Source organism: Thalassophryne amazonica, chromosome 10 (genome assembly GCF_902500255.1).
Source record: "Thalassophryne amazonica chromosome 10, fThaAma1.1, whole genome shotgun sequence".
Taxonomy (NCBI): domain Eukaryota; kingdom Metazoa; phylum Chordata; class Actinopteri; order Batrachoidiformes; family Batrachoididae; genus Thalassophryne; species Thalassophryne amazonica.
Window position 1 is genome coordinate 29,438,074 of NC_047112.1, and position 27,918 is coordinate 29,465,991.

The window sequence follows — 27,918 nt, forward strand, 5'->3', positions numbered from 1 at the left end:
CATGAACCGTGACGCTGGGCAGTTTAAATAACAATGGCTGCCCTACACCACAACACTAACAGCAATTTGCAGTACGAGGTCTGTCAATAAAGTAACGGTCCTTTTTATTTTTTTCAAAAACTATATGGATTTCATTCATATGTTTTTACGTCAGACATGCTTGAACCCTCGTGCGCATGCGTGAGTTTTTCCACGCCTGTCGGTGACGTCATTCGCCTGTGAGCACTCCTTGTGGGAGGAGTCGTCCAGCCCCTCGTCGGAATTCCTTTGTCTGAGAAGTTGCTGAGAGACTGGCGCGTTGTTTGATCAAAATTTTTTCTAAACCTGTGAGACACATCGAAGTGGACACGGTTCGAAAAATTAAGCTGGTTTTCAGTGAAAATTTTAACGGCTGATGAGAGATTTTGAGGTGATTCTGTCGCTTTAAGGACTTCCCACGGTGCGAGACGTCGTGCAGCGCTCTCAGCCGCCGTCGTCAGTCTGTTCAAGCTGAAAACCTCCACATTTCAGGCTCTATTGATCCAGGATGTCGTGAGAGAACAGAGAAGTTTCAGAAGAAGTCGGTTTCAACATTTTATCCAGATATTCCACTGTTAAAGGAGATTTTTAATGAAAGACGTGCGGACGGGTCCGCCACAGGAAAAACACCTCAGTTGGAAGCCTTAAGGACAAGTTGGAACATGTCCTGCTGTTAAACAATTTCTCATATACTCACTCCACTGAAAGCCATCAAAAGCCACCTGGATTTTACAAATGGTTATCAACACGGAGGTGTTTTTCCTGTGCCGCCGCACCGCGCGTCTTTCATTAAAAAAATCTCCTTTAACAGTGGAATTTCCGGATAAAATGCTGAAACTGACTTCTGAAACTTCTCTGTTCTCTCACGATGTCCTGGATCAATAGAGCCTGAAATGTGGAGGTTTTCAGCTTGAACAGGCTGACGACGGCGGCTGAGAGCGCTGAGCGACGTCTCGCACTGTGGGAAGTCCTTAAAGCGACAGAATCACCTCAAAATCTCTCATCAGCCGTTAAAATTTTCACTGAAAACCATCTTAATTTTTCGAACCGTGTCCACTTCAATGTGTCTCACAGGTTTAGAAAAAATTTTGATCAAACAACGCGCCAGTCTCTCTCTCAGCAACTTCTCAGACAAAGGAATTCCGACGAGGGGCTGGACGACTCCTCCCACAAGGAGTGCTCACAGGCGAATGATGTCACCGACAGGCGTGGAAAAACTCACGCATGCGCACGAGGGTTCAAGCATGTCTGATGTAAAAACATATGAATGAAATCCATATAGTTTTTGAAAAAAATAAAAAGGACCGTTACTTTATTGACAGCCCTCGTATGTGTATGGTATCGTATCAGTAGCAACAACTTTGTTTTCCTTCACATTTTCTGTTTTTTTTTTGTAATGGCAATGAATCCTCCCTTGCATTCTGGTTGGACTAAAATTATGTATCATCCTCTTGTTCACAAAAACAAGGGTTCTCAAACTTGTCAGTCTGCATTATGCTGCAAAATGCCAAAGGCAGAAAAAGTATGTCCCTTTTGAGCTACAAGGCCCTGAAACATGGTGACCCTCATGATGGGGTCTGCTCCCATGTAGATATGGAGGACTCATTCTCGTCATATGAAACACAGATTTGTTGGTGCTAATAAGTGCTTCTAAAGGACGGAGTCTGAATATTTTGCGATGTCCTCTAAGAACCATTGGCAGCTATTTTCCACCTTTGCATCCACTGCTGAAATGTCAATCCTCCTCTGTTGACTTCAGGTAGGACATGCTGTGCTGGTTGATCCCACCTATGTGCACACACATAAAATATGAATAAATTAACCAGCAATACAGACCGTATACATTTGAAATAATACCAAAACAATGATGTTTATGAAAAACAAGCAAAGTTGTGAGTAATTAAGTTGTTATTGGGATTCTGAGAACATTTGATTTTTTTGAAGTGGAATACTGATTTGTACAAATATTGGAACATACAGTGAGGAAAATAAGTATTTGAACACCCTGTGATTTTGCAAGTTCTTCCACTTAGAAATCATGGAGGGGTCTGAAATTTTCATCTTAGGTGCATGTCTACTGTGAGAGACGTAATATAAATAAATAAATAAATAAAATCCGGAAATCACAATGTATGATTTTTTTTTCAATAATTTATTTGTATGTTACTGCTACAATTAAGTATTTAAACACCTGTGAAAATCAGTGTTAATATTTGGTACAGTAGCCTTTGTTTGCAATTACAGAGGTCAAACGTTTCCTGTAGTTTTTCACCAGGTTGGCACACACTGCAGCAGGGATTTTGGTCCACTCCTCTATAGATCTCTAGATCTTTCAAGTTCGGAGTTTCAGCTCCCTCAAAAGATTTTCTATTGAGTTCAGGTCTGGAGACTGGCCAGGCCACTCCAGGACCTTGAAATGCTTCTTACGGAGACCCTCCTTAGTTGCCCTGGCTGTGTGTTTGGGGTCATTGTCATGCTGGAAGACCCAGCCATGACCCATCTTCAATGCTCTTACTGAGGGGAGGTGGTTGTTTGCCAAAATCTCGCAATACATGACCCCATCCATCCTCCCTTCAATACGGTGCAGTCGTCCTATCCCCTTTGCAGAAGAGCACCCCCAGAGTATGTTTCCACCCCCATGGTTGACGGTTGGGATGGTTTTCTTGGGGTTGTTCTCATCCTCTAAACATGGTAAGTGGAGTTGATTCCAAAAAAACTCTATTTTGGTCTCATCTGACCACACAACCTTCTCCCATACCTCCTCTGGATCATCCAGATGGTCACTGGTGAACTTCAAACGGGCCTGGACATGTGCTGGCTTGAGCAGGGGGACCTTGTTGCCCTGCAGGATTTTAAACCATGACAGCATCATGTGTTACTAATGTAATCTTTGTGACTGTGGTCCCAGCTCTCTTCAGGTCATTGACCAGGTCCTCCTGTGTAGTTCTGAGCTTTCTCAGAATCATCCTTACCCCACAAAGTGAGACCTTGCAGGAATCCCAGACCAAGGGAGATTGACATTCATCTTGTGTTTCTTCCACTTTCTAATAAATAATCATAATAGTTGTTGTCTTCTACCAAGCTGCTTGCCTGTTGTCCTGTAGTCCATCCATCCTTGTGCAGGTCTACAGTTTTGTCCCTGGTGTCCTTAGACAGCTCTTTGGTCTTGGCTATGGTGGACAGGTTGGAGTGTGATTGATAGAGTGTGTGAACAGGTGTCTTTTATACAGGTAACAAGTTCAAACAGGTGCAATTAATACAGGTAAAGAGTGCAGAATAAGAGGGCTTCTTAAACACAAATTAACAGGTCTGTGTGAGCCAGAATTCTTGCTGGTTGGTAGGTTTTCAAATACTTATTTGCAGCAGTAACATGCAAATAAATTATTAAAAAAATCATACATTGTGATTTCTGGATTTTTTTTTTTAAGATTATGTCTCTCATAGTGGACATGCACCTAAGATGAAAATTTCAGACCCCTCCATGATTTCTAAGTGGGAGAACTTGCAAAACCGCAGGGTGTTCAAATACTTATTTTCCTCACTGTAGCAAAGAACTCAGACTTTAAACAAATTCCCATTTTAAATAAGGACTGCTTATTTCAAATTTCAAAATCAAGAGTACAGTATCACGAGTCGCACTGAAAACATGAATGCCTCAACAGTTTTTTTTTCCCCAATTTATGGAACAAATCTGAACACATCACATCAGGCCCTGGGAAAACTTCTGGATGTGTAGAACAGGTCATTCAAGAAATTTGGAAAAGAAAGGTGAAAAAAGTCAACACGTGATCTTCCTCACCAGTAAGAGATGGTTGTTTTGACTTGGTCCCCATAAGAAAGACCCTCTGCGCAACGTTGGGTGAGACCTCTGACTCTTGGTACCAGAGATTTCAGAAGCTTCTGGTCCTCCTCATGGACTTTAAGCAGCAAGGCTAAAAGGTAAAGTGGGGACAAATATGTCAATTTTGCCATTAACCAGATTGATTACTGTCTGCAGAATGTTCAATTTTTGGCACAGCGGTATAACATTTCCAGCATTTGTATGCTCAAGTACTCTGTGCAGTCCCTTTTGAACATAATTAAAGTTTTATTGCTGATGCTTTGCTCCTATTACCTTTCTGGTCATATACATGCAGAGATTCAGTTTTCTGCTGAACTGTCTGTAGACTGGCAGAGTGCAGCTGCAGTAACTGATGGAAAAACCGCAACTCAAGCTGTTGGGAGCGCACTTGAGAACACAATTCCTCTGGTGCCTGAAAGAGCATGAAGAAACTGAAAAATTACTTTGTCATTATATAGAAGGGGCAGTGGAAACTAAACCATATGAAATGGAACATGGCCTGTACAGTGGAACAGCAAAATGTACACACAGTGGAATTTATAAAACCAGCAAATAAAACAGATTGCCATACATCCCCGAAGAGTAAATTCACAACAAATTCTTCTAAAACCCACAATGGTTAAACCATCACATATCTACTGAAGACATATTATCGTGGACTTACACCCTCACAAGTCAAGAGTGGGATGCTGAAAAATAAAGAGCGTTTGACGATTACATTGCTCCTGCACCCCCTCTTTTTGGAGGACAAAATATTATGTTAGAAAATTGTTTTTCATCAGCTGCCACTTTCAAATATGAATAGAGTGTAGCAGAATATGAAACACATTTGTTAAACTTTATTGTAGCAATAATCAGATTGTTCTTGCAGCACTTTATGGCAAATAAGTTGAACGTTCCCTTGCAATTAAAAGCTAAAATACTATGTGCATAAAATGCAGTTATCAGTCACAATGTTCACCAGATGCCAATAGCATAGAGGGAAGGCAGGTAAAATGTCCTGTAGTTCATATTCATTTTCTTAAACGTACACCTAAACTTACAAATAACACAGAAAGAAATAATGTTGAAAGAAAGCTTATTTTTGTTCATTTTAACTCATAATTATGGCCAGACTTACCCTGTACAGTGGGAATGCCAAGCTCTGACACAAGCGGCTAAATGTCGGAGACTGCAATCGATGGATGGACAACCAGGATGCAGGGAGTCTCTGCGATCTGAAAGAACAAAAACATTGTCACTTTACCACTTTGTTAAGCAAGATTCAGCTGTGTGGTTAAAAAGTTGTAGTTGGCTGTGTTATGCTCGTCTTCACTGTAGCATGGAAAGACACATCCCCTTGCAGATCCAGACTGAAGGTAGAGTTTTTGTTTTGGGGTTTATTTTTCAGTGATTATTTTGGTTAGGATAAGGGCTTAGGTTAGTGGAGATCACATAATTCCTGTCAAGTGCAATATCTCTTAAGTCCACAGATGCAGGATATCTGAAGTAGGATAACCTCATTGCAGAAAATACTGTTCTCTTTTGATCCTCTTCCATAATCTTCACTATCAAACTAGTGTACACAAACATCATGTGAAATGTATTATTCATTTTCAATATTTCAGAGAAAGTATAGGAACTGGTTGGAACTCCTTGACTATTCACCAAATGTAAAATTGCAAGTGTTGAGATGCTTTCTTGTCTGCAAAATAACAAAACTAGATTTGTTTGTCTAAGAAGCAGGGGATCCACCTTACCCATCAATGGTTCTACAATCCAATGCAAGAAGTGAAACAGTTCCAAACTGCTTGGCCTCCTGTGAAATATGGTTCCTTAGATTGTTGGCTGCATTGCAGATGTTGTCAAACTGTGGTACCAGCCTGCTCTCAACAAAGTCCTGTAACTGAAAACAGACAGATATTAATGTTCATGAGATATACTCAGAAGTTTGCATAGTCACTTTAGGCTTCAAGATAAATAAAAGCCTGGTCCAACTACCCCTTTAAACAGTTCAAATAAAAAAAAAAACAAACAAACAAAAAAAAAAAAACCCTCAATACCAGTTCATGTTGTGTTTGAAATGAACGCAGAATGTACAGTTGTGGTCGTATGTTTACATACACTTATCACGGGCATGAATGTCATGTTAATTTTGGACTTTTAATGGTGTCCAACAGTTCTTTTGCCAGGGTGGAATGATAGTATACATCGTGAATGGGGGTGCGGCTTAGTGGGTGGGTAGTTGGATTTAATTTGGATCTTTTCTAATCCACAGTGGGTAAGTTTGGATTTAATTTGGGTCTTTTCTAATCCACAAAGGGTCACAATTATACATACAGGCTCAAATATGCATACACCCCCACTAATATGTGGTTAAATGTCTCTTAGCAAGCTGCACCTCGACCAGAGGCTTTTGAGAGCCATCAACAAGCTTCTGGCTGGATATTTGGCCACTCTTCTTAGAAATGGTAGAGTTCATTTAAACTGGTTGGCTTCCTGGGATGGGCCCAGCTTTTAGGTGTAGTACACAAATTTTCAATAGGTCTGAGGTCGGGGCTTTGGGAAGGCCATTCCAGAAGCTTAATGTTAGACTGCTTTATCCAACCCACAACCAGTTTTGATGTGTTTGGGATCATTGTCTTGTTGGAATACCCAATTGTGGTCAAGTTTCAAGCTGCTGATTTGAGGTGGCATTGAAGAATTTGGAGGTAGTCTCCTCCTTCGTTATTCCATCCACTTTGTACAGTGCACCAGTAACACTGCCATCAAAACAGCCCCAGAGCACAATGCTGCCATGACCACCTTTGACAGGTGGTACAGTATTCTTAGATTTGAAAGTCTCACCTTTACTCCTCTAAACGTACCTCTTGTCATTGTGGCCAAATAGCAAACTCTTTGGCTTGCCTGACCATAAAATATTTCTCCAAAAGGCATTTGAATTGCCTATATGGGCAACTGCCAATTACAGTCTAGCTTGAAGGTGTTGCTTTCGGAGCAGAAGCTTCTTTCTTGGTCGTTACCCTCTGAGCCCATGGTGATGTAAAACTCCCTTCACTGTGGACAGTGATGCTGGTATTGCAGCATTTTCCAGTTCATGCTAGGCCTGAGCCTTGGTGGTTCCTGGGTTGTTCCAGAACATCCTAACCAATTTCCTCTTATCTGAGGGAAACAGTTTGGGTTTTCTTATAGACCATGGCAAAGTGATGACATATCCAACTAACTTGTACTTACTTACAAATGTTTGAACTCATGATCTTGGAATATGCATTTGTTTAGAAATGGCTCAAAGAGACCTTCCCAGCTTGTGTAAATATACAATTCTCCTTCTTAGATCTTCAATCACTTGCTTGGACTTTCCCATTGTTCTGAATATCGGTCAGTCCAGTGACAGCTGTCAGACACAAGAGAAACTACCAGCTGTAGTCAATCATGATAACTAATGAAGCATTAATAGGCTTTGGTATGTTAAAAGACAATGTAGAACCTGCAGCAATGTAGAACTGAATGTAGCCTGTGTATACAATTATGACCCTGTGTGGATTAGAGAAGAGCCAAAATAAATTCAGACATGTGCACCCAATTCTTGTTGTTTTTAGTCATAATGATGTATGCTGTACAATCATTCTACCCTGACAAAAGAACAGTTGAAAGACATCATTAAAAGCACAAAATTACCATGACATTCATGCCCATGATGAGTGTGTGTGTAATCTTCCATCTTCAATTGTATATGATTATTTAGCTGTCCAAAGGACATTTGTTGGTCTTAATTCTAACTTATACACAACATAACAGCACTGTTGTGATTCCATTTAGGATGGATATTCTGCATTTGACCTAATTACATATAGGAAGCACGATTAATATCCATAGACATCTTATCTTTCCACAAAGAAAACATGAACCAACAGTGGGGGGCCAAAAAAAAACAAAACAAAACAAAAAAACAAAACAAACAACAACAACAAAAAAAAATCTCTACATTAACGTCATAGATTAAAAAAAAAAAAAAAAAAAAAAAAAAAAGACATATATACCTCTCTGTGAAGATGAATCAAGTCCTTCTTAGCAGTGGAGTTCCCTTTAATTAGACCACTGATCTGATCCTGCCTAAGAATCTGGACAGACCACAATACATATTTAATGATGAATGTTCTAGAAATTTTGATAATGAAAAGTTTTGCCAAATCAAACTTTTATCAAGGTGGAAAATTTAAATATAATTAATTCCACTAGATGATGCGTTTGGTAATATACATGCAGTGGAACCCTTGGTGGCCACCAGACAATGGCTTTGGAAATTGAAGAAAATGACACTTTAATTTAAAGCAACACGTAACTTCAAAGATAAACATGCATTATGACAGACACAGGAAAAAGACGTGTCTGCTTCAGCTACTTTAACACAAAATCCTTTCTGCAAAAAAAAACAACAAATGATTATTGCTTTGGTTTAGTCGATTGTGTGGGAACAATCGGGCTCTCGCACTGCATTCATTCCGTACTTCATTTGACCACATCTGACTTTTTCCCTCCTCATGCCTAAATTTATTCAAAAATCCATAGAAGGGTTGTGCAGAGTAGACATACAACCATGTTCAGTTTTAGACATAACCACTGTTGAGCAGAAATTAATGGATCACTTCTCAGATTGTATATTTTCTGTGCAGAAATTTTCCCGTAATGACAACCACAACTGCTCCTAAATCCATCGTCCAGCAGTAGGTAGAAGGCATGTCTATGCAATACTACATTTACAAAAACTGTGTTTTTGATTAATTTGTTCAATCAAAGTTAAGTAGATTTAAATGTTTGTCCTCATTATGACCTTTTAATTTGGAGGCATACAAGATGATGACATTTAAGCTTATGCGAGATACCATATTGCCCATTTCCTCTCACCACAAGCTGTCTGAAGTCCAGAATGTTCTGCCACTGGCTGTAGAGGTTTCTGAGGGCTTCATGTTGGCTTTGGCATGTTGCTCGAGTTGGACTAACCACTCTCTGATGTTATCCTTGGCTGCCACCTGCATCACACACTGGAGTTCCAGCTGCACAGTTGACCTGATAGCAATACAGAACATCCGAGAGATAAAAAGACTGCCAATCTCCAGTTGTACTATTGCTGGGATAAAAATGAGTGTGCCTGATGTTTTTGTAATATCTGATTGTATTTGGTGACCTACAAATTTTGATTATTACAGATCAGGTTTGGGAGCATACATTGGCACTACGGATCACCCCATCCACCACTCTATGGAAGTGCCTTGGATGTCACTATGGATCTTGGATGGCAATTACTCATTCAGGCAGACGGTCCATCTCTACCCTCTTAAAAAAGCCATCTATCTGTCACAGCTAGGTCAAAAAGTAGAATTCCTTGGTCTTTAGTAGTTGATGGTATCTTCAACACTCAGGTACCTGTGTGCTGGATCTTACCCAGAGAAGCACAGCAAATAGGCAAAATGCCACAGTTCATGTAGTAATACGCCTCCACTGAGTCTCCCCAGGTAACCAGTCATCTGACAGAGATTCATTCCAGTGGTACCCTAATACTCTTCAGAGGGACTAAGTCTCAAAGACATCTAGTTGTCACCTTAAGTCACTTGTGGTTGGTGTTTGAATACAAACAAAACCCTCAACACTGAACCCTAATACATTATTAGAGGATGTATATTCCACAAAAATAAATAAATAACATACCATACCAAACTGCAATGCATTGCTTACAGGGTTACCATCATGCACGTTTAAACCTTTTCAGATGATTCAGAATACAGCACCATTGCTTGTTTTCATTGAACAAAACAACAACAAAAACATCAGGAGTTTACATAAAATACTGACTTACAATGCAATGACTAAATCTGGACCCTTCTACCTGAAGTCAATTATGTTTAATCTCTGTTGTGCCCCTTACATTCTGCCCATGAGCCATACTTCGTGTGGCCATCATTAAATGACCTGAAATCATAATAGGCCAGACTTTCCTCAGCAGTCAGCAACGGAATGACTTGTTCAGCCCCACTTGATGTGCCAAGTCTGTAGCAGTCTTTAAGAAAATTCTAAAGGCACAATAGGTCTACAAGAACATCTGACACACACAAACAAATATCATAACACAGGCTACTAATGCTGACTTCCACTATGTTTACCCTGACTTGATACATTTTTGTGCATAAAACATTTAACAAATGCATTAAAAAAAAACAAGAGTGCTCTGAGAGCACAATATCCCCTGCTAGGAAATGCTGCTTTGGTACAAGTGCTTGCTATATTCTGATAAAATTTCAAGGTATCTGATAGCTGATTTCAGAATGCAGACACCAACTCATGAAACGAGCAGTGTCTGGGTTTGTTAATCAAGGGCCATAACTCTGTCAAAATGTGTCAATTTTGTACAATATTACAATATACATATTAACCTATAATGAGGAATTGTACCAAGTTCCCCAAAATTCCTACTAAAGAAGTGAGAGGAGTTGATTTCACAATGCAGGCACCCACTCATGAAACTGATGGAGTTTAGATTTGTTATTCAAGGACCATCACTCTGGTAAAATGGACCCAAATCAAACAATATAATATGCATATTACCAACCTATAACAAGGACTTGTACCAAGTTTCACAAAATTCCTCCTAAAAGTGTGAGAGGAGTTCATTTCAGAACACTTATACCCTTTAATAAAGAAGAGGGAGGGACAGACGGACGGAGATCGCCACAACATAATCCCCCTTTGGGCCTTCGGCCAGCGGGGGATAAAACCCCCAAACAAAACTCAGTCAACAGGACAGTGACTGAACTTACACTGCTAAGGTATCAGAATGGAGATCATTTGCAAAATCAGATATTTGCTTCTCAGCCTCCCTTTTTTGAGCCTCCAACTGACTCCGAAGCTGCTGGACCCTGGACCGAGTCTGGGCCAACTCCACCAGACTCTGCTCCACTTCCTCCCATGCAGCCTGGAAAAACATAAGCAGTTGCATAAACAAAAATATGAACCAGCTATTTTTCTAATCTTGCAAACTTCATGAATGCTAAATGTATATCTTTCCACAGCACCTGTAATAGGGCCACGATAGGTGGCAACTCATTTTCACCATCTGCGGACATGTCCAAGAGGTGATCACTTTCATAGTATGAACTGAAACAACACAAAGACAAATTGTGTACAATTTAAAAATTTGGATTTTCTTATCTTAAAAAGAGTGAGTATGAGGAAAAATATCAAGTGTCATACTGTAGAGCTGTCACATCCCGTGTAACATCCAGAAACGTTAGCTTCTCTTCTAGTTCCCTCTGTTCTGTGGAAGCTAAATACTGCACTGCAGACAGGACGTGGTGTGGAGGATAGGCACTCAGCAGATTCTTAGCACATGACAAGAATAAATGTTACTGCAAAATGAAAACTCAAAAGAATGTGTATATATGTAAGCAAGCACAGATCATAATTGCAATGTTAAGGACATATGCTGACAGTTGAAAGCTTAAGGCTTCACACAGGATTTAAAACCACTTCAAAACCCCTGAAACAAGAAGCTGCAATACAAGATGATGAAAGTAGCCTGTGCAAAACTTTCAAGACAGCAATTTTAAAAGTATATTTTAAAACTATGACTGTATTTTCTCAGAGAGAATTGAAAGCTATTTTGGTATTTCTGGCCAAGTATCTGCACAGTTGAGATCATAGTTGTTGGGTCCATTGTGGTGTTTTTGTTTTTTGTTCATTTTTTTTTTATAGCAATACTACATCTGAGTTTTCTCACAGTGAAAGACAAGGGGTGGCAAGGTGGATTAGTGGTTAGCACTGTTGGCTCACAGCAAGAAGTTCAAGGGATCGCTTCTCACCTGGTCCCTTCAGTGTGGAGTTTGCATGTTCCCCCTATGTTCACATGGGTTCCCTTCTTTGTGGTCCGGCTTTCTCCCACTTCCAAAGCCATGCATGTTCGGTGAACTGGAAACTTTGAATTGACCGTAGGTGTGTGCATGTGTTTGTCTGTCTCTAAGTGACCTTGTGGCAGACTGACGTCTTCTCCAGGGTGTACCCTGCCTCATGCCCTATGACTGCTGAGATGGGCTCCAGCCACCCCGTGATGTGATTTTTGTTCCTGCATTTTCCTCTGTCCTGCATATTAGAGAAGACTTCATTGACACAACCCTACAAAGATTGATCCCATCCTGTCTATGGCTGATGGTGAGATATCTTTCGGTTTACCACATAAGAGCATGCGATGTTTGTAGATGATTCAAAACATGCCTGGTAGAATTTTGACTGGAACTTGAAAATTTGATTACATTACCCCAGGGTAAGTGCCTCTCCTTTGACTGCCTGTTCACTTGAGGGCAGAAAATTCTAAATTTTGTTCCTGCATTTCAAGATGCTGAATGGCTGCATACCATCTTAGATGGTTGAGTTGGTTTTGCCATATGTTCCAGCACACGCCCTGTGACCACAGTATGTCAGCCTGCTCTGTATCAAAGAACAGGAAAACAACAGCAGGTCACAATGCATTTCTACATATGCCCATATGCTATGGCACACCTACATATGCTATGAAATAGTTGACCATTAGACGAAAGGCGGTCAAGTTCAAATGCAGTTTTTAAAACCAGATTAAACTTTTCCGTTCTTCACTGTCTACAGTCTGTGAGGTTATTACTTTTTAATTTGGATGCATTTCCACTCATGCAATCATCTTTAACCCCTTATCTGAGACCGGGTTACAGGGCAACAGCTCCAGCAGGGGACCCCAAACTTCTCTTTCACGGGCCACATTAACCACTTGTGTGGAGATATAATCTCTCCACCTAGTCCTGGGTCTTCCCCGGGGTCTTCCCCCAGCTGGACATGCCTGGAACACCTCCTTCGGGAAGCGTCCAGGGGGCATCCTTACCAGATACTCGAACCACTTTAGCTGGCTTCTTTCAACACGAAGGAGCTGTGGCTCTACTCCGTGCTCCTCACGGATGGCCCAGCTTCTCACCTTATCTGTAAGGGAGACACCAGCCACCCTCCTGAGGAAACCAATTTCGGCCACTTGTACCCACAATCTAGTTCTTTCGGCCATGACCCAACCCTCATGACCATAGGTGAGAGCAGGAACGACCAGTAGACCAGACTGACCAGTAGATTGAGAGCTTCGCCTTTTAGCTCAGCTCCCTTTTCATCACAACAGTATGGTACAGCAAATGCAACACCGCCCCTGCTGCACCGATTCTCTGGCCAATCTCACGCTCCATTGTCCCCTCACTCATGAACAAGACCCTGAAGTACTTGAACTCTTTCACTTGAGGCAAGACCTCATTCCCTATCCGGAGTAGGCAATCCATCAATTTCCTGCTGAGAACCATGGTCTCAGGTTTACTGGTGCTGATCCTCATCCCAGCTGCTTCACACTTGGCTGCAAACCGATCCAGTGAGTCTTGGAGGTCACAGGCCGATGAAGCCAACGGGACCACATCAACTGCAAAAAGCAGCGATGAGACCCTGAGCCCACCAAACTGAAGACCCTCCTCCCCTGACTACACCTCGATATCCTGGCCATAAATACTACAAACAGGACTGGTAACAAGGTGCAGCCCTGGCAGAGGTCAACCACCACCGGAAACGAGTCCGACTTGCTGCTGAACACAGCTTTCAATTTATAAGTACAGAGATTGGATGGGCCTGAGAATGGACCGCCTCACGCCATACTCCCACAATATCTCTCCTGGGGTACCCGATCATATGCCTTGTCCAAGTTCACAAAACACATGTAGACTGGATGGGCATACTCTCAGGCCCCCGCTATGTTCCTTGTGAGAGTGAAGAGCTGGTCGGTTGTTCCACAGTCAGGACGGAACCCACATTGTTCCTCTTCAATTTGAGGTTCGACTATCGTCCGAACGCTCCTTTCCAGCACCCTGGAGTAGACTTTATCAAGGAGGCTGAGTAGTGTGATGCCTGTCTAGTTGGCACACACTCTATGATCCCCCTTTTTAAATATGGGGACCACCATCTCAATTTGCGATGCCTTAGGCACTGTCCCAGACCTCAACACAATGTTGAAGTGACGTCTCATCCAAGACAGTCCCTCCACACCCAGAGCCTTCAGCATTTCTGGACAGATTTCATCAACCCCCGGGGCTTTGCCATTGTGGAGTTTTTTGACTACCTCAGTGACTTCCACCAGGGAAATTGATGATGATCCCCCATCAGCTCACAGCTCTGCCCCTACTACAGAGGGCACTCCAGTCTGATACAGGATTTCCTCAAAGTGTTCCTTCCTGCGCGGGATTACCTCCTCAGTTAAGGTCAACAGAGTCCCATCCTTACTGTAAACAGCTGGGATGTTTCCCCATTTTCCTCTCCTGAGGTGCACCATGGTGCGCCAGAAGCACGTTGGTGCCGCCCGAAAGTCCTTCTCCATGGGTATTCTGATCTCCTCCCACACCCGCTGCTTTGCCTTCATCACAGCAGAGGCTGCTGCCCTTTGGGCCTGTTGGTACCATACACCTACCTCCAGAGTCCTCTGAGATAACATATCCTGGAAGGACTCCTTCAGTCGGACAGCTTCCCTGACCACCAGTGTCCACCATGGTGTTCGAGGGTTGCCGCCCCTTAAGGCACCTAAGGCCTGCAGGCCACAGCTCCCTGCTGCGGCTTCAGCAACTGGACCTTTGAACATTGCCCATTCCGGTTCAATGCGCCCAACTTCCACAGGGATGCCAGAAAAGCTCCGCCGGAGGTGTGAGTTGAAGATCTGTCAGACAATGGGCTTCTCCAGATGTCCCCAGTTCACGAGCACTGTCTGTTTGGGCTTGCTACTTCTGTCCAAAGTCCTCTTCCAGCCTCTGATCCAACTCTCCACCAGATGGTGATCAGTTGGATGCACTTCCTACTTTATTAATTCTTTTAGATTGTTGTAGTTGTATTGTTTGTGTTTGGTGTTTTATCATCTTTTATTTAGTGAACCACTTTGCATGTTTGGTTGGAAAGTGCTACATAAATATTATCATCATAATCATCTCTGGATGTAAAGACAGATATCAGCGTGGCCTAGTGAAACGCAACGTGTGAAATTTAATTTAAAAAAGCAACTACCTCCACATTACTCAACCAGTACTGGAACACTGTCGCCCTCTCTTCACGTGTCATGCTGAAAGAGAGAAAAACTAAGCAGTAAATTCAAGCAAGTGGCATTACAGTGTATACTTCCTGTCAAATAGTGTACTCACTGTAGCCCTCGCTGTGCTGTTGAAGACTGTGTAGTTTTCAGTTCACTCTCTTGTAAAGACTGAAAGAAGTGGACCCTGTCATCACACAGCAATCTCACTTCACGCTAATGTGAGAAAGAAAAAAAAAATACTTGAAATTGGATGAACTGCTTCAGTCAGCAGCTGTTTGACCTAATGTGTTACAGACAATCTGGGAAGCATTACAGATTGTGTGAATAAACGCTGATAGTTCTGTAGCAGAGTACCAGTCAAAAATTTGGAAACAGCTCAGGTTTCTTTATTTATATCATTTTTCACATTTTACAATTCACAGGAAAGTTTCAAATCAAACTTTTCATATTAGTGCACTTAAAACTATTTATTAAGCATAAGGACTTAATTCAAAGCATATGCACATTTAAACTATTTATTAAGCATAAGGACTTAATTCAAATCATAGGCACATTTAATCTGTGTCCAAATTTTTGACCAGTACTGCATCCATATGGGCAGACTTCACTTGAATTTCCAACAGTCAATGTTTCCTCCTTAGCTAGAAAGCTTTGTTCAAGAGGGCAAAATATTATTGCACACATATAAAAGACTGGCACTGATTTAACGTTTACCATATTGTTTGGTGTACGATTTCATTTTTATCAATCGTCCATGCAATGACATCATCTTCTTTTGTTTTCAGCTTTCTGGTGGAGACCCAACTATGGCTCACAGCATTTCTATAATGTCAAAGACAGCCTGATTGATATTTGACAGTGCTTACCAGGACCTGTGCCTCTGCTGAAACTTTGGAATTAAGACCATCACTGTCATTGTTGGTGGAAGATTTAAAATCAAACAACACTTTGGCCTCTGCCTTTCTGCAACACATAGTTACATTTTCTATTGAGATTTGACCTTTGAATGATATGTATCCAGTGTTGTCCAAAATTTAGTTAATTTTAACTTTTATTTCTCACTTTTATACCTGGCCATTAGGTCCAATGCCTGGCAGTGTTTGCTTATCTTTTGTGTGTCATCAAACAGCATCTTGCGGCTGTGAATACAGCGTTGTTTGAAGGCCAGCAGGAACAGTTCCCTGCGTTGGCTGTCCTCCACTCGGGCCCATGTACGGCTGATGGACTGCTCTGTTAAATAAAATAAATTCACAGATTTATGATGTCTACCACATTATCTTCTTTTAGATGTATCACTTAAAAATGGCTTAAAAACACTAATCAACAAAAAGTAACTGTCTAGCAACAGTCTACAAATTGAAATAAATAAAAATTTAAAAAGAAAATAGATTTTTTTGTATTGCCACTGTTATGTTCCCCCATGTCTGCTGTGGGTTTCCTTGATGTTTTCCCAGCATCCTCCCACAACCCAAAAACATACAGATTACACTAACCACGGGTAACCCAAACTATACATACATCAAAGGTAGGAGTCAGTGTTGGGATAAAGAACACATTGTGAAGACAAAGGAGCACTTGAAGCAAGTGACTGGAGAACAAAAGTCAGTTGATGAAAAACATAATTAAAATGCTTATGCTGCTGAATACCACTTTAACTCATTAATAAATGTGAAGTGTGTGACACTGCTGAAATCTGCATAGAGCAGGTTGCCCTAAAAAATAATCATCTGTGGAAGGATGACACTAATGAGAAAAAAGCCCACCAAGAGACCTGTGACAACTCAGCAGGCTACACAGGCTGCAGAGAGACTACACAAGCAGCTGCCGAAGCACTGTGCTAGGGTGACAAAATCCGTGTGACATCTTCAATAGCGTGTCAGAAGGCAAACAGGAAACTCTGATGTCACCTGGAAGAAGGTGCTACAGTTTGAAATCAAAACTGGTCTTATAAGACTTGACAGTACGAATCATTTTGTGGAGAAAGTCAAAACACTGCGTATTGTAAGTGCATGGTAGTGGCTGCATCATGCTTTGGAGAAGCACCTTCTGTTACAAGGCTTGTACAGTCTGCGATTGTAAAATGAATACAGAAAAATCCTGGCAGGAAATTTGATGCTGTTGGCAAGAATCCTTGTGACTTGGGAGAAGCTCTGCCTTCCAACAAGACAATGACATCAAGCATAAAGCTAAAGTTACACAGCAACAGTTTATAAACAAAAATATTAAGTCTCCGGAGTGACGGACTTTGTGTCCAATTTTGAGAATTTCTGGCAAGGCTTAAAAGAGGCTGTTCACTTACAATCTTCATTAAATCAGACAGAGCTTAAGCAGTCATTCAAAGAGGAATGGGGAAAATGTATTGTGCTCAGATTTAAATACCTGATAGACTAGTCCACACACTAAAGGTGTGCATATTTCAGAAACACAGAAATTGGGCAAACTCTTAACTGGAACACACACAAACACTGGGAGAACATGGAAAGGATGAGGTCGGAAGCAAACCTGGGGCCTTCTCGCAGTGATGCAATAGTGCCACTAACCAGTAAACCACTGTGCATTAATTTAGATTAATCATGAAAAAAAAAAACTCATCATAAATGCAGATTAACCAAGACCCGGTCATCATTTTGTACATAGTAGCTATGAAAACTTATGAAGTAAGCACGAGTTGCTTCTGTGAAAGAAAACTCCATTTACGGAATGGATGATCAGAAAACCAGCAGAGTTTTTCAAGAAGATGTAAATTAGCTCTAAGCTAACTTTGGTACAATGCATCAAATGGAGAAAGCCTGAAATGTCATCTCAACTCAAAACGTCTTAACAACAAGCTAAGCTGTAAGCTGTAGCACAGCACCGCTCTCATGAGTCTTGCTAAATAACCGTCTCAGTCAGGTAATGATTCCTTTATGAAGTTATAGATAAACCATTATACAGTAGTGTTCAGAATAATAGTAGTGCTACGTGACTAAAAAGATTAATCCAGGTTTTGAGTATATTTCTTATTGTTACATGGGAAACAAGGTACCAGTAGATTCTCACAAATCCAATAATAGTAGCATCTGCTGTTGATGCTACAAACTCAAATCTATTATGTTCAAACTGCTTTTTTAGCAATCCTGTGAATCACGAAACTAGTATTTAGTTGTATAACCACAGTTTTTCATGATTTCTTCACATCTGTGAGGCATTAATTTTGTTGGTTTGGAACCAACATTTTGCACATTTACTATCAATCAATCAATCAATCAATTTTTTTATATCACTGTCTTGTTGAAACACCCATTTCAAGGGCATGTCCTCTTCAGCATAAGGCAACATGATCTCTTCAAGTATTTTGACATATACAAACTGATCCATGATACCTGGTATGCGATATGTAGGCCCAACACCATAGTAGGAGAAACATGCCCATATCATGATGCTTGCACCACCATGCTTCACTGTCTTTACTGTGAACTGTGGCTTGAATTCAGAGTTTGGGGTCGTCTCGCAAACTGTCTGCGGCCCTTGGACCCAAAAAGAACAATTTTACTCTCATCAGTCCACAAAGTATTCCTTCATTTCTCTTTAGGCCAGTTGATGTGTTCTTTGGCAAATTGTAACCTCTTTTGCACATGTCTTATTTAACAGAGGGACTTTGCGGGGGATTCTTGCAAATAAATTAGCTTCACACAGGTGTCTTCTAACTGTCACGGCACTTACAGGTAACTCCAGACTGTCTTTGAGCATCCTGGAGCTGATCAATGGGTGAGCCTTTGCCATTCTGGTCATTCTTCTATCCATTTTGATGGTTGTTTTCCATTTTCTTCCATGCGTATCTGTTTTTTTTTGTCCATTTTAAAGCATTGGAGATCATTGTAGATGAACAGCCTATAATTTTTTGCACCTGCGTATAAGTTTCCCCTCTCCAATCAACTTTTTAATCAAACTACGCTGTTCTTCTGAACAATGTCTTGAACGTCCCATTTTCCTCAGGCTTTCAAAGAGAAAAGCATGTTCAACAGGTGCTGGCTTCATCCTTAAATGGGGACAGCTGATTCACACCTGTTTGTTACACAAAATTAACTAACTGAATGCCACACTACTAATATTGTGAACACCCCCTTTTCTACCTGTTTTTTTTTTTGTTTTTTTTTACTAATAGCCCAATTTCATAGCCTTAAGAGTGTGCATATCATGAATGCTTGGTCTTGTTGGATTTGTGAGAATCTACTGAATCTACTGGTACCTTGTTTCCCATGTAACAATAAGAAATATACTCAAAAACTGGATTAATCTTTTTAGTCACATAGCACTACTATTATTCTGAACACTACTGTACATGTGACTTCAAAATCCATCAGCAGTTTTTCAGGACTGGCACATTTGTTTAGATTTTGATTTGCACATTTGGAGTTTGTGCTTCTACTATAGGTGCAATCACCCAACTACTGTTGGCCAGCACCATATGAGGAAAACCTGTGATGTTCGACATCAATGTTCACAATTGTGATGATGGTATGGCTTGTGGTAAAGGAACACTGATGAATCAAAAAATTTCGGCTCTTCCATTTTGTTGTGATGTACTACAGTTTTACCTTAAAAAAAAAAGAAGTTGAACTCCTCTACCACCTTCCTACTCTACTCACTGAAAAAACATTGTGTGTCAGCTCTTAAGGAACAAAACTTACCTCAGGTCATGGCACATGCAAATAAAATTATTTTTCTTATACACTGCACCTTAGGCAGTCTTTTGTGATGTGTTTATGGTGATTAATTTTCATTACTAGTGAGCAGTCTACATATTCATGATTATTTTTTTGTATGTGTTAATCATGTCCAATATTTTTAATGACATGAAATACGATATGCTCTGAGAATATAGAAAATTATGTGTGATTAATTTATATTAATTAATTAACCACAAAGTATGTAAATAATTTGATATTTTTTAAACTGCCTGACAGTTCTAGCTGCAAGCACATTCTGAAGTTCACAAATTCCAATATAGACTGCACACATCTCAATGCAGAAAAGTTACATTCAGACACGATGTATCAATTAGTTCACCCCATACCTATTCGCTTAAGCTAACTGTGTCAGTGTCGATGCTCCACACTGCCACGTCAGAGATTTCCACCATATTTCTCACTCCCCAGCAGCAATCCCCAATGATCTACCGCCTCTTCCTCCGACATTTAACTGGACACCAAGCAACTCTAGCTGTCAGGATCTCGTTCAGAGAGTAAAGCAGAAACCAATCAAAACGACTAATCCGCAATGACACCAGCTTCAATAACTAACAGATAACTAACAAGCTCACTGGCAGTAGAGTCCTTACTTTGCTAAGAATCTCATGCAACTTCCCATCAGTACTGCAACTAATATCAGTGAAATGGAAGTTATTGAATCAATACTAGTAGAAGGTCATTATAAGTTAGAGAAAACAGAGGAGTATTTATTTTGGATTTACACAACTCTGTAATTACACCATCTTACCTAAGTAGGAAGATTATTCCACAGAAAAGGAGCAACATAAGACAAAGCACTCACTTGCTGACTACTACTTTACCTTTTACCTTTGGAGCACATCCAGCATTCTGAGGACACAGAGCATGAGCCAGTACATTTAATAATATCTGCTAGATGAGAGGCTGTAAATCCATTTAGAGGTCACATATACATTGAACAAAAATATAAACACTTTTGTTTTTGGTCCCGTTTTTCACGAGCTGAACTCAAAGATCAAAAACATTTTCTAAACACACAAAAGACTAATTTCTCTCAAAAATTGTTCACAAATCTGTGTTAGTGAGCACTTCTCCTTTGCCGAGATAATCCATCCCACCTCATAGGTGTGGCATCAAGATGCTGATTAGACAGCATGATTATTGCACAGGTGTGCCTGAGGCTGGCCACATAAAAGGCCACCTAAAATGTTCAGTTTTATCATACAGCACAATGCCAACAATGCTGCAAGTTTTGAGGGAGCGTGCAATTGGCATGCTGACTGCAGGAATGTCCACCAAAGCTGTTGCCCATGAACTGAATGTTCATTTCTCTACCATAAGCCATCTCCAAAGGCATTTCCAAGACCATCCAACTGGCCTCACAACCGCAGACACGGTGTAACCACACCAGCCCAGGACTTCAGCAGCCAGTACTTTACCTCCAAAATTGTCGGAGACCAGCCACCCAGACATCTGCTGCAACAATCGGTTTGAAGAACCAAAGAATTTCTGCAAAACTGTCAGAAACCATCTCAAGGAAGCTCATCTACATGCTCGTCATCCTTTATCGGGGTCTTGACCTGACTGCAGTTCATTGCCGTAACCGACTTGAGTGGGTAAATGCTTATATTCAATGCCGGTTGGCTGCTGATCAACTCTATGTGAAAAAGATATGTTGCACTGCGTGAGGCAAATGGTGGTCACACCAGATACTGACTGGTTTTCTGACTCGCTGTGTGCGTGAACCCCACCCACGCACACACTAGTGGGGGTGAAGTTTAGCTAAACATGGCAGAATTTGTTTTGCTGATAGACAATGATTTGAACGAGCTAATTGACTAACATACACACGCACAAAAAAAAAAAAAAATCCATGACACCGTAAACAGTCTGGAGGCATTGTCAGAATTATTTTTGGACTCCTATTTAAAGTTTGTATTGGACTGTTGACGTCAAAGCACCAGTGACACACACCAAAATATAAGTCCCTTTTCTAAGTAAGTCCCTTCGGCTGCTCCCTTGTTTGCATTTGGGGTCGCCACAGCAAATCCAAGGTGGATCTGCATGTTTTCTGTTTATAAATTAATAAAATATCAAATGACAAGAATCTATTTTAGCCATTATAAAAAACAAATAATGAATGTTTTTACATTCTTTCAATGGAACAATATTTCATGAGATGAAAGATGGAATGTTCCATTCAACGAGGCTTTCACCTAATTAAATATACCATTTAACTCATAAACATTCACTGTGTAATAGTCTTATACAGCATAATCAATATGTGGTGATCTGTATAAAAATGTCATACTGTAGTGGTGAACTCACCCTGTGAGGCCAGCTGTTCCTCAGTACCACTGATCTGAGAGTCCAGGTGACTGATATCAGCTTTCAGCTGTTGGATCTTCCTCTGAAGCTCATTTTGCTTTGCAGCATCACTCTGGCCCTCAGCCTGCTTTAACTTGGAAGAAGAAAAAAAACAAAAAAAAACAGCAAACACCTCATGCTAATGGCATAATCAAATTATATTAATTTTCCATATTGGGTATCTTTAGTGTCAGCAGAGGGGAAAACCAAGTTGTACCTCTTTATCGTGAAGTGCGTTGTACCTTGAAACCATAATGTCAAGGAATATTTTGGTATTAAGACAAGTGAGTTTGGTGGCTGAGAGACATATATGTCCATCAGTGTTGCCAGATCTCATGTAGCTACAAGTACCAAGTCCCAACCGGCAGCCAGTCTTAACTTTTTATTGCTTTAATCATTTAGCCATTTCTAAACATACCACCAAAACAAATACAACTACAAATAATGACTATAATGATGAACCAGTCAGATAAGGGAGCAAGCAATGGTGCCACACGTTACTGCTTCCACCACATTATGGACCTGTCTTGGTTACTCAATGAGAAATGGTTACATGGCTAAAGGGTCATTGACTCTTCCTCACAATGCAAGTGATCCTCCTCATCTGAATCTCCTGCAGTAACCATTCCAGTGCTACCTGTAGCTTCTCTTAGAGACCTGGTACCAAAAACATCCCATTTTTGCTTTTGATCTCTGATTATCTTCTGAATCTCACAACCATACAATAAGACACAAAGCGCCAAGATCCCAAAGTCTTGGACCTTCATTCTCATGTAACGGTGTCAGCATCACCACACACTTCTTCCCAATAAACCCATGACTCAATAAGCTCTTTTCAGGCACCTCTTGATGTCATAGGCTGAGGATCCAGAGATAGGAGCATCACTGCTGAGATAAGTGAACGCCTCTACAAGTTAGACACTTTCACCACACAGATACATTTCTAATGGCAAAGTTCAACAAATCATTGAAAGCCAGATCTTGGACCTGACACAGCACAATCGCCTACATTCCAATTCCTTACTCAGCTTCTCAAGTGCTGCAATTAAGGTATCCATTGGTTCTACAAAGTCAAGATAAGTAAACTTTTCCTCACCAACAAAAGCACTACAGCCGTTGTTCTCTACAAACTTATCCAACACCCAGTCCTTGCAAGCAGTGAATGGTGTAGGAACCAGAACAAATCCCTGATGAACACCAGTTTTCACTGGGAAAAACTCAGAGATTCTGCCCCAGCTCTGCACAGGACTCAGAGTACCTGCGCTTAAGTTAGCTATGACATCCAGCAACTTGTTGGAGAGCCTGTGAATTCTGGATATTTTGGGCAGTGACTGAGGCTGTCATCCACTGCATATTGGATATTTGAAAACAGATGGAAATTGTACATATTATTTGGAAAACAATCCCAAATAATCACCCACTCTCGGAAAAATGCTTAAAATGTGATTTAGTACTGCCAACAATTAGAAACAATTTCTCTCTCTCTCACACACACACACACGAGAAAGTTGCTTTTGATGACACTGTTTGGGGTCCAACACAACCTATATTCAATTGAATACACCACAAAGACAAGATATTTAATGTTCAAACTGATAAAATTTGTTCTTGTGCAAATATTTGCTCATTTTGAAATGGATGCCTGCAACATGTTTCAAAAAAGCTGGGGCAGTGGTATGTTTACCACTGTGTTACATCACCTTTCCTTCTAACAATACCCAAAAAGCATTTGGGAACTGAGGATACCAATTATGAGTGTCATGATTGGATATAAAAGGAGCATCCCCAAAAGGCTCAGCTGTTCACAAGCAAAGATGGGGTGAGGATCACCACTTTGTGAACAACTGCATGAAAAAAATAGTCCACCAGTTTAAGAACAATGTTTCTCAATGTTCAATTGCAAGGAATTTAGAGATTCCATCATCTAAAGTCCATAATATAATCAAAAGATTCAGAGAATCCGGAGAACTTTCTACACGTAAGCGGCAAGGCCAAAAACCAACACTTGAATGCCCGTGACCTTCGATCCCTCAGGCGCCACTGCTTTAAAAACCGACATTATTGTGTAAAGGATCTTACAGCGTGGGCTCAGGAACACTTCAGAAAACCATTGTCAGTTAACACAGTTCATCGCTACGTCTACAAGTGCAAGTTAAAACTCTACCCTGCAAAGCGAGAGCCAAATATCAACAACATCCAGAAACGCTGCCACCTTCCCAGGGCCCGAGCTCATTTGAAATGGACAGATGCAAAGTGGAAAAGTGTACTGTGGTCTGATGAGTCCACACTTCAAATGGTTTTTGAAAATCATGGATGTCGTGTCCTCCGGACAAAAGAGGAAAAAGACCATCCAGATTGTTACCAGCGCAAAGTTCAAAAGCCAGCATCTGTGATGGTATGGGGGTGTGTTTATGCCCATGGCATGGGCAACTTTCATATCTGTGATAGCACCATCAATGCTGAAAGGTACATCCAGGTTTTGGAGCAACATATGCTGCCATCCAAGCAAAGTCTTTTTCAGGGATGTCCCTGCTTATTTCAGCAAGACGATGTCAAGCCACATTCTGCACGTTACAACAGCGTGGCTTTGTATTAAAAGAGTGTGGGTACTAAACTGACCTGCCTGCAGTCCAGACCTGTCGCCCACTGAAAATGTGTGGCGTATTATGAAGCGCAAAATACGACAATGGAGACCCTGGACTGTTATACAACTGAAGTCGTACATCAAGCAAGAATGGGAAAGAATTCCACCTACAAAGCTTCAACAATTAGTGTCCTCAGTTCCCAAACACTTATTGATTGTTGCTAGAAGGAAAGGTGATGTAACACAGTGGTAAACATACCACTGCCCCAGCTTTTTTGAAATGTGTTGGAGGCATCCATTTTAAAAATGAGCAAATATTTGCATAAAAACAATAACGTTTATGAGTTTGAACATTAAATATCTTGTCTTTGTGGTGTATTCAATTGAATATAAGTTGAAGAGGATTTGCAAATCGTATTATCTTTTTATTTACATTTTACACAATGTACCAACTTCAATGGAATTGGGGTTGTATTTGTATTTGCTGGGACCTGTACACCTGCAAACCATGTTTATATAGGGTGACCAAGCAATGGAGTTTAAGCAAATCATGAAACACTTCAATTCAGTTCCTGTGCGTAACAGTTTGACTCAAACAGATCAAGTTGCTTAATCCGTATTTGAGGCATTAACAGCTTCTGGATCCTGTATGAAAGCAAGAAAGGATACCATTGAAGATTTCCACGCATCATCCTGACATTTCTGCAGAGCAAAGACATGGTCAAGAAAGTGTAACTATAATTTGTCACAAACTGTGCTATAAAGACAGGCAGCACACACTTTTTAATCACAGAAGGTAAATAATAAACACTGAAGTCAGATGTATCTTTGTGATTATAGTATTACTGTCGAACAGATTAGTCCTCAATTACAAAACAAAAACAATTAAGCATAGGGTTTTTTTTTTTTAATCTCAACTTGTTTATTAACGAACTACCAAAAAAAAGAAAAAAGAAAAAAAAAAAAGCAGCTGACAAACGTTAAAAGTGAATGTTCACGAGGCCCAGCAGTGGGACAGTGAAAGAACCAACCTCTGCTGATAAACGTGCTGGATGACATACTTCCATATAGACTGCCCTGTCCCAACACACAGCCTGTAAAACAGACAGGATAACGAAAATGGTCATTTTGGGTGGTGGCTGATCTGGGGGTGCCTTGATAGAGATGTGAGTACAGAAAGATCTGTCTGAATTATAATTCTGTTCTGTATGTATATTGTTCAACATTGATTCATGAGTTTAACAAGATCACCTCTTTCAACATTTAGGAAATACAGCCATTTATCTTGAGAAGAGTCCCACAAGGTTCTGTTTTGGGACCATTGCTTCTTATATATATATATATATATATATATATATATATATATATATATATATATATATATATATGTACACACACATTAATTTTGTCCCTAATAATGTATAATCTAAATTGAAGATATTTGCTGACAATGTTAAAATCTATCTAAATTTAGGTAACTCCCCTCTCCCTCACACTCTTTGATCTGCACTGTGGTCTTAACTGCCCCGTGACCCTTAACTGGAGTAAGCGGTTGAAGATGAGTGAGTGAGTGTTGTTGTAACTGCACAGTCATGGGGCTTTATGCTTAACAGTTTTAAATCAGCTGTCATATTATTTCAGAGAAGACAGATCAATTGGGACCTGCTTGTTCCATATTCTGATTGACAATAAAAAATTCAAATTTGTAAATTCAGATCTGGGAATAACGATTTACTCTTCACTACAATTTCATGACCACATCTACTCCACTGTGTGTAAAGCTAACGGACTGGCTTTCTGTTTACTTTGTTTGACACTCAATCCCATACATCCTTTATGATATCTGTGTACAAGACTCATAAAGACTGAAAAACCCTACAACTACCCTCTCCACTATACAGGAGACTGCAGGGGAACCTCATCAACACATTTAAACATGTGCACGGACTATATGACTTCAGCAGATGATTTCACTGATTAACATCACTTGGAGCAGGTGGGATGAGTTCATCAGTGAAATCACCTGCTGGAGTCAGTGGCTGCAAAGAAAACCTGCACCCTCTCGGCCCTTTCTGGAATAATTTGGAGACCAATGCTCTACACAGTACATACCAGAAATGATGAGGGATATGAAGACCAGAGGACATACTCTACGCTTAAAAAGGAGCATTACAAATACTAACAAAAGACTGTTTTTCTTCAGTAATCAGGTCGTGCCATGGTGGAATGGGCTACCTGATGAAGTTGTCACTGCACCATCAGTTAACACCTTTAAACAAGGCTAGACAAGCATATGGAATACCACTCAGTGAAATATAATCACTGAGCACTTGATTACCCTCATCAATTTAATATGACAATTAGCTGAAAAAAGGAACCATATAAGGAGCAGTTTCAACTGGAGGACAATCCTACCTTACATACTACTCTACTCATACACGTATTAGACCTCTTTTAGAATTTTCCTCATCTGTGTGGTTTACCCAGTACATAGGAGAACTTAAAATTACTTGAAACCTGCCAACAAAGATGGACCAAGCAGGATTCAGATCTTAAATCTCTACCCTACTCCCAGCAACTGTCAAACCTACAATTATGTATATTCTGTCAAGGGAAGGGCTCATCTGCGCAGATCAAATTAAATATTGGGAAATTTTTCACAATAAGTCAGTGATAGCTCCTCTTGAACATTTCAAATTGCCATCACAGCCATGAATTTTAAATTTTACACCAATACTCCCCTGGATGGGTTAGCCTAGAGTTCAATAAAATCCAGTGATCATGTTGACAAAGTGTCCAAACAATCAAGCAGTTAAAATCATGGACAGTGAAGCAGAACATAAAATGGATTTATGTTTGAGTTCACAGTTCTGATCTCTGTGACGTCACTCCAGGGTAAACAAGCGGTAATCGTAATCTCGAGCACAGAACTGTTTTATATACAGAGATACCTACGTTTTAAAGTAGCTGTCACTTGGCAGGCTTTCCGGGCACAGGTTGAATTCTTTTGTCGCCCATAGTTTCAAATCTCGAGCAAGACTACCGTGTGTCATTCTGCGCGATAAACAAAATAAAACAAACCAGCGTCAGCAACCAAGAGGTTACTTTAACCTGTCAACTAGCGTAGCTAATGTTACCGCTAGCCAACCTCACGTAAAACAATACAAGTCCGTCGTTAAAAAAAACGAACACAATGAAAAACCAGAAAGACAAAATAAATATGAAGCGTTTTCCAACTTTCAACTTCCCGCCTGGTGACGTATTTCCGCTATTGTCTTTTTTTTTTCTCAAAGCCAAGATTAGTTTA

The 27,918-nt window shown here is 40.5% G+C and overlaps 1 protein-coding gene across 1 annotated transcript; it reads right to left on the minus strand.

The window, feature by feature from the left end:
* Positions 1 to 1,401: 1,401 nt before the first annotated feature.
* On the minus strand, positions 1,402 to 27,822 carry haus5 (HAUS augmin-like complex, subunit 5). Its single transcript, XM_034179677.1, is given in 20 exon segments — positions 1,402 to 1,806; positions 3,818 to 3,950; positions 4,133 to 4,271; positions 4,980 to 5,076; positions 5,599 to 5,744; positions 7,879 to 7,959; positions 8,744 to 8,811; positions 8,814 to 8,905; positions 10,651 to 10,805; positions 10,906 to 10,987; positions 11,084 to 11,211; positions 14,927 to 14,981; positions 15,061 to 15,164; positions 15,818 to 15,914; positions 16,022 to 16,181; positions 21,989 to 22,121; positions 22,245 to 22,269; positions 25,281 to 25,313; positions 25,643 to 25,705; positions 27,567 to 27,822. Coding segments are annotated over 20 exon segments (1,992 nt in total). The 5' UTR covers positions 27,665 to 27,822; the 3' UTR covers positions 1,402 to 1,703.
* Between the last annotated feature and the right edge of the window lie 96 nt (positions 27,823 to 27,918).